Below are 14589 nucleotides of genomic sequence, written 5' to 3'. Positions count from 1 at the left end.
AGGATTGGGTTCGATTTTGAAAAGGGAAACTCTCTTCATCAAATGTCACATGACGGGATGTGTAGAGGCGAGCAGCATCGACATCTAAGCAATAATAGGCACTTTGTGTCGTCGAGTATCCAAGGAAGACGCACTGTTGAGATCGATTGTCAAGCTTATGTTTGGTGTAGGGTCTCAACCATGGGTAGCAAGCACAACCAAAGATGCGTAGTTTGTCGTAGGTGGGTGCATCACCAAAGAGCTTTTCATACGGTGTCTTGAGATCAAGAACAGGCGTTGGAAGTCGGTTGATCGTATAGACAGCTGCGGCAAAAGCATAAGGCCACAACTCTTTCGGCACAGAAGCTTTGGAGAGCATCGTTAGTCCTGTTTCTACGATATGGCGGTGCTTTCTTTCTGATACGCCATTGTGCTCCGGTGTGTGGGGAGGAGACGTGAGATGCGTAATTCCATTTGCGGCGAGGTATGTCTTTAACACCATAAACTCTCCACCATTATCAGTAAAAAATGTTCCAATTTTTTGTTGAAAACGATTTTCTACCAGACATTTAAACGCTATGAAGACTTCCTTAACATCTGACTTCTTTTTGATTGGATACATCCAGGTATAGCGGGAGTAATGGTCGACGATAACAAGGTAATATTTGAAGTTATCTTTAAAGAGGATAGGAGATGTCCATACATCACTGAATAAGAGTTCAAGGGGTCGGGTTGATTTTAGACTTGATTTTGAGAAGGGTAGTTTGTGGCTTTTGTTTAGAAGACAATGAGAACAAGGAGATAAAGTTTTATTAAAAGAGGAAACTGGCAACTTGTAATGAGAAACAACAGTGTTTAAGATAGATAGGGAGGGGTGTCCTAATCTTGAGTGCCAATAGGTTAAGGTGGTTTTAGGACTTGGGGAAGAAAACATAGCAGTAGGTGGTGGTTTCGGAATTGGCCACTCATAGAGCTCATCTTTAGTTCTGCCTTGGAGTAATAGGTCCCCCGTGCTGAGATCCTTCACCTGGAATGAGGCAGGGAAAAATTCGACAGAAACGTGATTAGAGTTACATAGTCGATAAACTGATATAAGGTTTTTGTGAATATTAGGAACACATAGAACTTTATGTAAAGCAAGAGGTCTAGTGTTAGAGGGTAGGAATGATGAACCCGTATGAGAAATGGAGAGACCGGTACCATCAGCTATCTGCACATCATCATTTCCATGATATGGCTGATGTAGTGACAGATTTTGCAGGTCAGAGGTGAGGTGGTGTGTAGCCCCACTGTCAAGGAGCCAGTTGTCTGGTGCGTAGGAGGATGCGCCAGCAAATTTTGCCCGCGGCTGCCAAGGTTTGAACGGGTTGATCTGAGTCTGTGTGTTCGAATGCTGCGTGAGAAGCTGAGGACACCTCTTTGCGGAATGTCCTTGAACAGCGCAGATTTGGCACCGGCCAAGGTATGGTCTTGGAGACCGGTTATCTTGCCTTGCTGGTGACTGAAAGTTGTTGTGGTTTTTGTAGTTGTTGGTGTTGTTGTAGCGCTGGCGATTGTTGTAGTTGTTGTTGTTTCCACGCTGTTGAGCCATGTTTGCAGTCGCAGGAACGGGAGAGGAGACGGTGTCAGGGGCAGCTAGCAACTTAGCTTCATGATTCAAGAGTTTCTCATGAAGTTCAGTTATTGTTGGTGGTGCATCGCGACCTTCGATCTGATCTACAACGGTCTTATAGTCTTCAGGGAGACCATCAAGTATCAGATCAATCTGATCCTCGTGATCAACAGCCTTCCCAAGGATGGCTAGTTGATCCAACCGAGCGATATGCCCTTGGAGGTAAATGTCAATCGTCTTATTCTCCTTCTTCCAGTTCTTAAGTTGAGCTTTGAGCTGCTTTATGTGTCCTCTGCTGGGCTTGGCATAAGTGGAGGACAGAGTGTTCCAAACTTCATATGCTGTGGTGGCACGAGAGACAATGGGCTGAACAGCAACAGAGAGGGCCCCGATCAGTGCGCTGTAAATAAGCTGATCATGTCGCTTCCACACGGTGTATGCCGGATTGACGGAGACTTCGGCATCAGCGGTGATTGTTTGAGACGGAATGGTGAGAGATCCGTCAAGATGGCCAATCAGACCGTAGCCATCAAGCAAGGCACGGACTTGGAGGCTCCACATCAGGTAATTGGTTGCTGTGAGCTTAGAGACATTAGTCATGTTAATGTTGAGAAGTTTTTGGGTGGGGTTTTCAATGGTGATAGTCTCGACAGGGGAGTTGTTTTCAGATGAAGACATGGCGGCTGTGAAGATACCATATAGATTGAATGTATTACTTTATTACTTAGAGGAATTTACAATATATAGAGTTATACAAACGTGTAGAGGAAGCTAGAAGTTAATGGAGAATATACAACTTTACAAATATGTGTCTATGTGATCTCCTTTCCTTATCAGAATGTATGACAAGACCATTAGAATAGTTTTGACCAAAATCAGATACACCTTCGAGTCTTTACATATAAATCTCCTGCAGATATTTTATCCAGAACCGGTCCTAGATATTTCAAGGCCACAAGTCCAAAACAAAAAAAAATGACTGAAAAAATTAAAAAAAACAAATTATGTACATGATGGAGATCTGAACCCAGCCTCCCACATAGCGAGGGTGCACAACCAAACACTAGGCCATCGACAATTTTAGGAAAATTGTGGCCAGTTATATAGTTAATAAATTGTTGGCCGCAAGCAGTTGCTTCATTTGCTTATAGCAAGGGCCGGCTCTGATTTCATCCCTCGTAATAAATAATAATAATATAACATTTAAATTATAGATATATATAGGCATATAGCTGTAAATGAATTGGACTTCAGAGAAAATAAATTTGTCTATATATTGAATAACACCTGTATTAGCGTTAGTACCTATCGCACTGGGTCTTAGTCTACATCAACATGGTCCCAAATTGCCCCATACAGCTTAGTTTTACTTGTGCAGTAGGCTTGGATTTTCTATCAAATAAATGCCTACTAATTAAATCATTTTTATATAATCAAAATCTTTTTGCTTCTAGAACTGATGTCACCGAATCAAAAAAATCGCTAAGTATCTTTGATTAGATTGGAGTAAAAAGGGGTTAAACTGTCGTTACACACACATATATGGTTAGAAACGTTTTATGGAATTTTATCTTGATAGGCGAGTGTAAGTAGGGTTTGGTGGATACATAATCATTGACCTTTAGAGACACAGCGGTGACTAGTTCAAGACCCATTTAAAGTTCAGACACAGAGTCGTATACAAGTAGCAAGTCTGCTTCCAACTTTCAAACATATCTGTAAAACTATACTCCCTCCGTTCTTAAAAGATTGATATTCTATAAAAAACTTTTGTTTTAAAAAAAATATTTTATATTTTTAATGTAATTTTTGTTAATTAATAATGATAAATTGTAAAGTTCAAGAACATTAATTGCATTTCTTAAAATTTTATTAGTTTAAAATATAAAAAATATAAAATTACAAAAAACTATGCATTTATAGCTAAGTTTTAATACTATGTTTTATTAAAAAGTGTAAAAATTCTAAAACATGGATCCGGAGTGAGTATAATATATATATATATACTTTATAGTTTATAGTATGGTGATAATATTATGATATTGGAACACAAACGAAAACGTAACATTGCCAATAGATGGATGTTGTTTTCATTACAGCGCTATTTACAAAAAGAAAAACTGGTGGCGTTATGGAATGCTTTAGTGAAACGTTTGAGCCTCCAAGAACTTTATGTAAGAAACGATCTCCCAAAGTTTTTTTGGACGTGAAATCTGGGAGACCTAGCTCGAAAGACGCACACAAAAATTGTAGACAAGCTGATTTTTTGGCGTTATTTGCGATTAATTAAAAAATGCAAAACAAACAAAATACAGCTATGCAAAATAAAAATACAAGTCAGAATTAAAGTAAAAGTTTTGTCAAATTCGAGTTCCACACGGCAGCTACAATTTTGTTTTTCATTAGATTGTATAGCAGCCGTAATATCTAACTTAATTTTGACTTTAATACTAGTACGTAAGGTTTACTGATACTGTCCCATGTGACAACCGTTTAATTATTGTTATCTCATACTGTAGTATTTTTATATATCGTTACGTTAATATAAAGTTATAAACTACAAGTATTTTCGATCAAAAAAAAAAAAACTACAAGTACATACACGTCAAACATTATAAAAATAATACTGAAAACAAGCTATTCCATGACCATATCATATCTTATCATATGGATCTCTGTACTTTCAGTTGGTGAGTCATTTTAAATCTAATCCTTGTCCCTTAGGAACTCAAAAGGCCACATGACCAAATCTAGCAACCTCAGGTCCTTTCTCGTAATTTCAAATATAGTGTGGTAGTTTTGTGACGTAAGTTCATTTTTTTCTGCCATACTTTTATTTATTTCGTATAAAAATATCAAATCCATTCTCCAATAATTTTTAAAAAATCAAACTGACAAATTACAGAAAAGGTGACACGCACTGCGTGCAAAAGTCCCAAACATTTGACGTACGTTTCATAGTCGGAAGTTTTTTTTAGTTACAAGTTTTGGCCTTTTTGCTATTCAAAATATCTCTCACCCAATATTATGGGGTTTATGGTTGGATTGGAGTAAATACTTATTTTTGATACACTTTTCTCCGGATTCTTTGTTATAGATCCCAAATGGATAATCAATGAATAAACCACGTTAATACAATATCTTCATCCTTAAAAATCTGATCACTAAATGTTTATCTCCTGATTATAAGCTACTTGTGCAAGCATATCTTGTCTTATCATAATTAATCAAAATATCGCGCTTTGTCTTATGGATATGAAAATCAAATTGTTTTGTTAAACTTATTATATAAAGAATTAGATTAAAATTAAATCCTTGATGAGAGATTGAAAAATCAAGAGAGCGTATATTTGCGAAGGTGACATAGTTAGGTGTTATGTGGGGACTGGTTTGTCTTGGGAAGGTGTAGGAACCTAACACAATTCGTCGATTCCACAGTATCGGTTTATGATGTTCAACAACTTCTATTCTAAAAAGCTATTAGTACAATTTATTTTTCTTCTTGAAAATAAGAACACTTTAATTTTTTATATAGATTTTTTTCTTTTTCAAGCAACGAAGACAAAAGGACGTACGTCCGAGCAAGGAGTACTCAACTTCTCTTCCAATCGTTACAATATGGGTATACATGCTAACACGCGCCCACACAACATTAATGCACATGACAGTATATATAAATGGTATCGTTTCGTTTTCATTGAGTGTGAAGTTTAGCTACATCACACACACACATACAAGTCTTCATTGCAATATACGAATTTGAATCCAAGCAGTACCATCGTTACCAACAAAAATTGATTTATTACAAGTATTGGCCATATTGTTTATTTTATGCACATAACTACACACCAGCAATCTACTATGATTTGCGTACAAAATATACATTATAAAATAAATTATTATTTTTGTCCAAACATTTCATTACTTAATTAAAGAGCATACAAGATGCATGTTATACCTTGGGAAGTACGAATATCAGAATCATGGAAACCGTTAAACAAAACAAATCGATCTAATAGAGACAAATCATGTGATAATTGTGTTGATTGGTGCATATACTTTTCTCGCATTTGAAAACGCCAAAACTATATTATAAATTATAATTTATGAAAGCTCATTGAATATTTTACCCAAAAAAACTCATTGAATAGTTTATAGCTTATCGTCGATGGAGATCGACGAGCTAACATTATTCCTTACATGTAAATAAACCATATTGAGATATTTCGTTTGTCATTATTTGTTTAAATAATAACATAATTCCCGATCGACTTGATATGTATCAGAAGTCAGAACCGCTAAACACAGGATGTGAAGAAAGAAATGTTTCAGTTTGGGTTTAGCACAGACTCAGAGGAGAGTGGGAGTCTAAATTTGAGCTTTATTGAAGTGTATAAACAATAAATATTCGCATAAACACAAACCAAGCATAAGTTTAGTATATATGGTAGGAGTAGCTAGTGGAGATAAGAATATGATTAGGGGTAATTAATGAAGATTAGGTCACAAAGGCGAAACAGTATAAAAAATGTTAACACGGTGGACCTTAGAGCATCTGAACTCTATTTTGAAGTTTCTAAAACTCTATATTTGAAGTTTAAATGTGTTTTTTCTCCAAAAGCAAAACTTCAAACTTAACTTCAAAACTATTTTTATTTTATAATATAGTCCTTATATTTGTCATAACTAATTTGAATTCATAACAATTTTGTAAATAACTAGCACATATATAAACAAATTATAAAAATATTAATTAATAAAAATTTATATTAAAATATAGAATTTTAAACAAAATAACTTAATTAATATTAAACTTCAAGCAAAATATCATATTATTCCACAAAGAGATTTTCGTAATGCATATATGATCTACTAGTGCATTTCGAAGTAAAAATAGCTCTCCTCATATTTAATTTGTAGATTAGAGATAAAAATTATTTAAATCGGAAAATATTAATACTTGTAAATACATTAGATCAGAACAAGAAAGTAAAAGAGAAATATAAAATATTGCTAAAATACTAGCTTTTATCGATGATATTAATACTCGTGAATATATTCAATATGAACAAAAAAAATTGTACGAAAAGAAATCATCATCATCAACAACAACAACAACAGCAACAACAACCATCTTCAATTACACAAATTTTTTTTGACAATATTTGGAAATTTTGAAGGTTCCGAATTAAACTTACATGACTATTAGTGTTATTGTAATATTTAAATTTGTGTAATAGTTATGTCTTCATTTATTATCTAAATCTAGTTTTAAATATTTTAATTCTTCTTTTAAAGTTATATTTAATTTTATGTGTAAACTTAAATTTTGTAAACAAAACTTAAAATATTTATGAGATATAATTTTTATAAGGATTAAAATAATAAACAAGAAAATATTTATGAATTATACGTGTGATGTGTAATTGTAGGAACCAAAATACAAATAAAAATATGAAACTTCAAATTTGAATTTTTGAGAAGTGAAACTTCAAATATAGAGTTTCACTCATATTTGAAGTTATAAAGTGTTTCTTTCTTTGAAGTTTCTTTTTGGTGAGCAAAAAACTTCATATTTGAAGTTATAAAGTGTTTTTTGGAGATGATCTTAGAGCTCACGTCTTCCCGTACAGACAGCCTCTCTTCATCTTTCCACTCTCCCTCCCATTTTTCACGCTTCACTTATCTACACCGACTGGATTAAGCTAAATTTAATCATGAATTAATCGTGGAAAAAAAAAATCAGTTGATTAATCTATAAGCTCGCATAAAAAACACAAGGAACATACCAGAGGGTTCGTCTTGTATATAATAACACTAAGGCAGGTCCGCGCTACGCGCAGAATTCAATATATCGATTTCTATATTCAATATATTGATTTTTATGAAATATATAATTTTGTGTAAATTTTCTTCTATGTTCAGTTGGTTGTAAGTGTGATTATGTTAAGAGAATAAAATTGAGTTTTCAATTACTGTAATTCTTTTTTATGTTATAGTATCTAATACTATGGAAAACAAAGTTTTAACTTTGAGGTAATCTTAGTCACTAAAAAAATATATTTGTAGTTGTTTACGACAATGTCATTGCTACTATTATATAGTACTTGTTGTTGTTTTTTTTATATTTATGTTATGTTTGAGGATTTATTTTACTTTATATTATATGAGTAATTTCCTAGAGATAAACTAAAGCAAATGTGGTTATATATTTATACTTACATAAAATTTTAAACTGACTATAAAATATTATGCACAAACATAAATTATACGACCATATATTATTCTGTACAAAAATATTATAATCAGCAAAATACATATTAAACTAACTATTATTTTAAAATTATTTTATTACGCTATAGTACATGTTAGTTAATAGAATAACTATATATACTTTTCGATGTTTGTATTAAAATTCTTTGTAAATCTAAAATATGCATATATTAACATCTCAAATTGATTGTAAAAGAAGATCTTTCTTATAAATTATTTCATCTAATCTTTAAATATTAAAATTAAAAATATATTTATAAAATAGTGATAATAATATTTCTGAAGTTCAAACCATACATTTTAAAAAATTAAGTAAAATAATTAATATACACAAATTTAATTTTTTTATAAAACTAAAATTATCTGGTTTGTGGATATAAATATAATTTATATCTAAATATTTTTTTGAGGATAATATTGCACTCTAAACTAAACCCGGTTAATATGAATTGCACTCGCATCCAAAATGTGCAATTTTCCTATATATTTGTTTTTGTTTCAAAATCATAATAGTCTCCTTATAATACAATACATCTATTTATTATTATTTTTTTCACTCAAACTAAAAACTAAAACATACTATAAGCACATTTTTTTCTTTTTAGTCTAATCCACTATTACAATATGTAACATAAATCGAGTACTATTTTGTATCTGTAAACGTACAAGTTTAATATATATGTCTAAACATCATATATAATCAATACTAACAAACATATAATTTCTGAATAAGAATACTTTTCAATGATCCAAAAAAACAACTTTTGGATGTTTTAAAGATACATAAGCAGAACGAACCCGATGTAAGGCGGCGTCGGTAATGTTAGATGCGCTCGTGACTGAACAAGGATGACAACGTCTTATGTTACTCCACTATCTGCCTGCAACTCCAGTCTTTCCTCTGTTTTATCTCTTGACCATAACTAAAAGTTGTTTTAAAAAGATCTTAGAGTATTGTCAAGATATGTAGTGGCTGTGATGGATCTCTCTATATACATATAAGCGCTTATTGATGTGCATTAAAGTGTCAGTTACATACTAATTGTATGTATGGAAATGCGAAGAGATATATTCATTTAACAAAGTGACGTGTTTTAAATGCAGGGACACATGGCGCGACGACAGCCTTTGACTTTCTGACGTGACATCCTATGTGGATGGCGTAGGAATGAATAAAACTCTTATTTATATATAGATATATACTCCATCTGTTTTAAAAAAATGAATATTATAGAGAAAATGTTTATTTAAAAAAGATACATATTTTATATTTTCAATGTAATTTTTGTCAACATAATAATGAGAAATTGTGAAGTTCAAAAATATTAATTTCATTTTTTAAAGTTTTATTGGTTTAAAATATAGAAAATTTTAAATTTTAAAAAACTATGCATTTATAACGAAGTTTTAATATGTTTTATTAAAAAGTGTGAAAATTCTAAAACAAGTATTATTTTGAAAGAGAGAGAGTAGTATATATCATAATAATCGAGTGTATATATAATATTTTTTTTGTTTTTCTATTAGAAAAAACATAATTTTATTTGTAAAAAAGAAGTTTATTTGTAAAACATAATGATGTTGTCCCAGCCTTCCATGCCACTACTATTAGGCTGTTCTATCTTCTTAAAAATGTCAATCAAAATATTTACTATTGTGAACATTATGAACTTCACTTTGTTTTTTTAACTTCACAACAGATTCAGGAGTCTATTCGCTTTTGTGAAAGAATCTTGCATATTATCCCTATCAACATCTCCCAGAAATAAAATTTTGCTAAATTATCATCGTGGCATAAGATATTTCGCTTCAAAATAGTTTTTCCCACTCAGTGAAACTTATTTCTGTACAAAAGTCAGTTTTAATTTCTAATTACTACATAGTTAAATGATAAAAAAAAAGTTCAACAAAGTCAAGAAACATAATCCTTATATTTAGAAAAAATGAATCCACCCTTTGATGATATAATAATGGGGCAATTTTTTGTATAACCATAGCAGAGCAAAAATGAAGAGTATAACCATACTTTGGAAAATGCGTCATTTTTTCACAAAAATAGACATCGCAGTCTTTTACGGCGAGTGGACGTGTGTATATCACACACTATGATCATATACTATTCTCTTTATAGTCTCGATATAGAATAGATCATTTTAACCATATATGTTATAATAATTTGATGTATTTATACTATTTATTAATAGGGTTCAATGCAGTTTAAGTAGTAAACAATATGAAAGAACATATTTATTTGTAGGAATGATGTTTAGTGTATATTAAATTACGTAAAAGAATATGTTTGACTGATATATTCTAAATAATAAAATATATTATTCTATATTTTATGACTAAATAGTATAGTATGTAAACGTATATAGGAAAAAAGAAGAAGTAAAATGAGATAAAAATACTCGAAGATGGAGAATAGTATGGCGTATACAAAACGTATGGTGTATATGTAAAAATATGGAAAAAGAAAAATTGCAAATATAAATAGAAGTATAAAAACGAAGATGAGATGATGAAGAAAAAAATTTACTATATTATTAATTGTGGTCATATATATAGTTATGTGGACGTATAAGGAAAAAAGAGAGGGAGGAAGAGAGAGAGGGAGGAGGGATGTAGAGAGAGAGAGAACGAGAGAGAGAGAGAGAGGGGGAGGGGAGGGAAGGAGGGAGAGAGAGAATGTATAATTAAAATTTTATTCCTTATTCGTAAATATAATAGAATACAATAACACATTTTTTTAACATTACATGTTAGAAAAAGATATAGATACAAATAGAGAAAAATAGAGAAAAAAAGAAAAATATTGATTTAGAAGAAATGTTGGAAGGATTTAGAGATGGAGATCAGAAAAAGATATAGAATGAGAGATAGAAAAAATAAAGGTTGTATAATAACAATTCTATTCAAGTTTTGTAAATAGAATAGAATAAAAATTTATTTTTTATTATAATTGTACATATTCAATTTATCAATATATGTTCGTTTTATAAAATTTAAAATTTTTTATATAGAAAAAAAAATCTATGTTTTTTATAAGTATTTAAAAAATTCAAATAAATATTTTTTAAATTTATAGAGTCAATTAAAAAGAAAAGGTGAAAGTGAGAAAGGGCAAAATAGAAATTAATACATAAATATCATAGCCTAATGAAGGTTATGGTTATAGTGTTTATTTTTTGGTTTGTTACGTGTATTGTGACCAAATTTCTCTATAATATTAAGGGGAATAAGTTCAGTAACGACAGAAAAGAAAAGGGACCACTTTATTGTACAGCATATTTACTTTTAGTACTGAGAAAAGCTTTTTAACAGTTGTAAAATAAATACATAAATTTCTAAAACCATTAAAAATAAAAGTTTTCCTTATAAATAAACGCTCCATAGATCCTCTGGCTTCCCAGTACCCTGTCCTCTCCGTACTCGCAAACTCTCTCTATTTCTTCTCTCTGTTTATCTCTCTAACACATGAGAGCAAAATCTTCTGACATTCTCAACCGTTGATTATATCGCCACCGTAGATGGAGAACACTCAAGAATACTCGCCGCCGCACATGGACGCTTCTCGTCCGTCACTAGGATTCCCTCTAGGCACAGCTCTGCTTCTCATAATCATTTTCAGCCTCTCTGGAATATTCTCTTGCTGTTACCATTGGGACAAACATCGTTCTCTCCGCCGTTCTTTGGCCAATGCATCCGGTCATCCCTCCGCCGCCTCTGCTGACATAGAGTCCTCTCCGTTCAAACCTATACTCCCTTTTCCGGTAAGCTCTCCTCTCCCAATTCTTGAATCTTTTATATTATCTGAAAAATATTATATTAACACAGTAATTTTTGAGCTTGATAAATTACGATTTTACCAGTAAGAAAAAACAATCTTACCAAAAATAATATTTTTCTCTATTGTATTCATCAGTTCTCAAGGAGGGATACAAAAAAACAATTATGGTTAAATAGTTTTGTCTTTTTTTTTTATTAATTAGCAAAGAAAAATTAGCTCGCTTACAAGCTATATCCGGACATTTGAGAAAATTATACTTACTAAGTAAATATAAAATATGAGCTATTTATAAATATTTTAGAAACTAAAAAAAGTAATTGAAATAACATTAAGATCTTGATGGAAATTCTAATTTATTTGGGATTGGAAGTTGGAAATTGGGAATTTTAGACATTTTAGAAAAAAAAAAAAAAAAAAAAAAAGAAAACCTTTAGGAACCTAGTACAATGCGTTGTTTTATTTGCTAAACATGACTACTATGAACAGGATTTGAAGAAAAACCAGAATTTGAGCGTTACGGTGTTGATGCCTGGAGATAACACGCCGAAGTTTATAGCATTGCCGTGTCCGTGTGCACCACCTCGACCGGAGAAGCTCACCGTCAGTGCTCAAAGTCCGCCGCACTCACCTCCCGTTAAGCCGCCGCTTTTTCCTGTTCCTCTGTACTAGATAATTTAGCTAAAAGATAACAAAATCTTGGTTTGATGTACATATGGATCATAAATTGACATTTAAATTTTATTCGCTGATTATTCATTTTTGTATTCAGTTGGTAACATTATGGAGTGGTTTGATTGTGCAAAATAAAATATATAGAGAATGACACTGTTATTAAACAAAATAAATGATGGAATCGGTTTATTAACTTTTTGTTTTGGCGAGTTGTTTACTTGTTAAAGCGTAATTGCTTGATTCATAAAAAAACTACTGTAAATTTGCATGTTATTTTTGTTTTTTGTGTTTAACATTGTTCATCGATTTGAGCTTTTACCTATGAGGCTATGAGTGATGTATGCTACAACAAAAACACATGGCACGTTACGTCAGACGATACTTTCGATGTTGATGTCCTGATTCAAGTATGAATGATAGGCGAAACTGAAAAAATAAATAAATACATTTACTTACATCTATTATTTTTACCAAAATTACAGAGATTACTTTTTTTTTTTTTTTTTACCATCTTATATTATTAAAAGGCCAAAGTCCACACAGAACTAAGCCCACTAAAAAAACAGACAAGAGATACAAAGCTTAAACTATATGACAAAGTAAAAGATAACAGTTGGGCTTCGAAGCCCAGTTAAACTAAACCGTAATCAAACATCAACACTCGATAAACATACGTCGAGATTTTTATCGAGAATATGACACGTGGTTAACCCTCAACCAAACGAGGTACACGCGTCACCCATGCCTTCCACCTTCCTCACCCTAGAGAGCACGCCGGAGAAACTAAACGACGCTGGAAAACTCACCGGAAACTCGAAACTGCATCACAACCCTTCAGTGCTTGGAATCCTTAAGCAAAGAGCATCATCGATCTGTTTGAGATCTCATCCACAGCCTCCAAACCACCAAATCCGAGATTAAAACTAGAGCCACAGATTAAAGGAATCAAGCAAGGGCCAATTAAACCCGGAAATAAAACCACCACCGCCAACAGAAAAACTAAGTGCCGACAAACAATCACCGAAGAAGAAGGTGTGGTCTCCGAAGTCAAAGTCGGTTGTCCATCAATCGAAAGATGCAACACCGGAGCAGGGGCCGGACACGCAACGCCGCCAGAGCCGTCCATACCTGGGACAGAACGCGAGAATAAAAAATTAAGCATCACCGTAAAACACCTTTTCCCAACCGACGGTGATACAGAGAAACCACACCACCGGTCAGAGATCGAGAGAGAGAGAGATTACTTCCTATTTAGGACATCTGGAGATCTACTTGAAATGTGTCATAAATAGCTAACGCAGATTGCATTTTTCTACACATTTCCAGTTTTATTAGTAATCCAATATGAAAATGTGTTTCATGCAACACATTTGATGCTTTAATTGAAAACCAAGCAAAACAATTTAATTTTTATCTTGTGCATTCAACAAGAAGCTCATTGATTAGATCATTGTACTTAGCAAACATTTCGAACAAGAGCATTCAAAATATATATGGCAATTATTATTTGAGTTTGACAATAACAAAAATATGATATATGTTATAAAAGTAATGGAAAAGTCTATTTTTATTCATAACATAGATGTTTCTGATATAGGAGATTACACCGTCATAGATAAATAGAAAGATTACAAATCATAATCTCTTGGTTATGAGCCATCCACAATCTGGTTCATAACACTCCCCCTTGGATGCCATAACCTTTTAGAGCTTGTAATGTGCTTTAATGTTGCCTCAATAAAACCTTACCAGCAAAACCCAATTGGGACAAAAATATGGTAAAGGAAAAAGAGTACAACACATATTATTCCCCCTGATTTGGACATTACTGAAGGTCATTTGGACCTCTCTAATTTTCTGCAATCCGTGGGTGATGAAGATCTTGGGCTATGCTTCATCCTCGAACATGATAGTTGGTTCTTCTTTACCATCGGCCATGCCACAATCTGATCGAACATATTGAGTCATCGACCTCAAATACACACACACGAAATCTTGGATGATGTTGCTGTGATATGCGTGTACCACCATGTGTAAAACATAACCTGTCTGAAAACAAATCAACAAAACCAAATAACCCCTCTTTGGGCTGGTTAGTATAAAATAAACCAAAATCAAAGGCTTATTCATCGTCATTCTTATGGACCAATCAGATCAATGTCTAAAACAAGACTTCTGCATCGTCTATCTAAGGACTAAATGGACTTCTTTATTGTCCACCTTTGGACTGAATGGATCAATGTCCAAAACAAGTGATCTCACG

At 32.4% G+C, this 14589-nt stretch overlaps 1 protein-coding gene across 1 annotated transcript; it reads left to right on the top strand.

Annotated features, from left to right (window-relative positions):
* Positions 1-11266: 11266 nt before the first annotated feature.
* Positions 11267-12465, top strand: LOC106315760 (uncharacterized protein At5g65660-like). The gene is made up of 2 exons (XM_013753584.1): positions 11267-11637; positions 12141-12465. Exons 1-2 carry the CDS (start codon positions 11395-11397, stop codon positions 12321-12323), a joined length of 426 nt encoding a protein of 141 aa, XP_013609038.1. The 5' UTR covers positions 11267-11394; the 3' UTR covers positions 12324-12465.
* Positions 12466-14589: the final 2124 nt, after the last annotated feature.

This window comes from Brassica oleracea, chromosome C9 (genome assembly GCF_000695525.1).
Source record: "Brassica oleracea var. oleracea cultivar TO1000 chromosome C9, BOL, whole genome shotgun sequence".
Taxonomy (NCBI): Eukaryota; Viridiplantae; Streptophyta; class Magnoliopsida; order Brassicales; family Brassicaceae; genus Brassica; species Brassica oleracea.
This window is presented reverse-complemented; position numbering and strand designations above follow the sequence as displayed.

Excerpts from the sequence above, each read along its gene's own strand:
- LOC106315760 (XM_013753584.1), top strand. The coding sequence starts at position 11,395 with ATGGAGAACACTCAAGAATACTCGCCGCCGCACATGGACGCTTCTCGT. Across the intron at positions 11,638-12,140 it reads AACCTATACTCCCTTTTCCG|GATTTGAAGAAAAACCAGAA; the intron begins GTAAGCTCTCCT and ends TACTATGAACAG.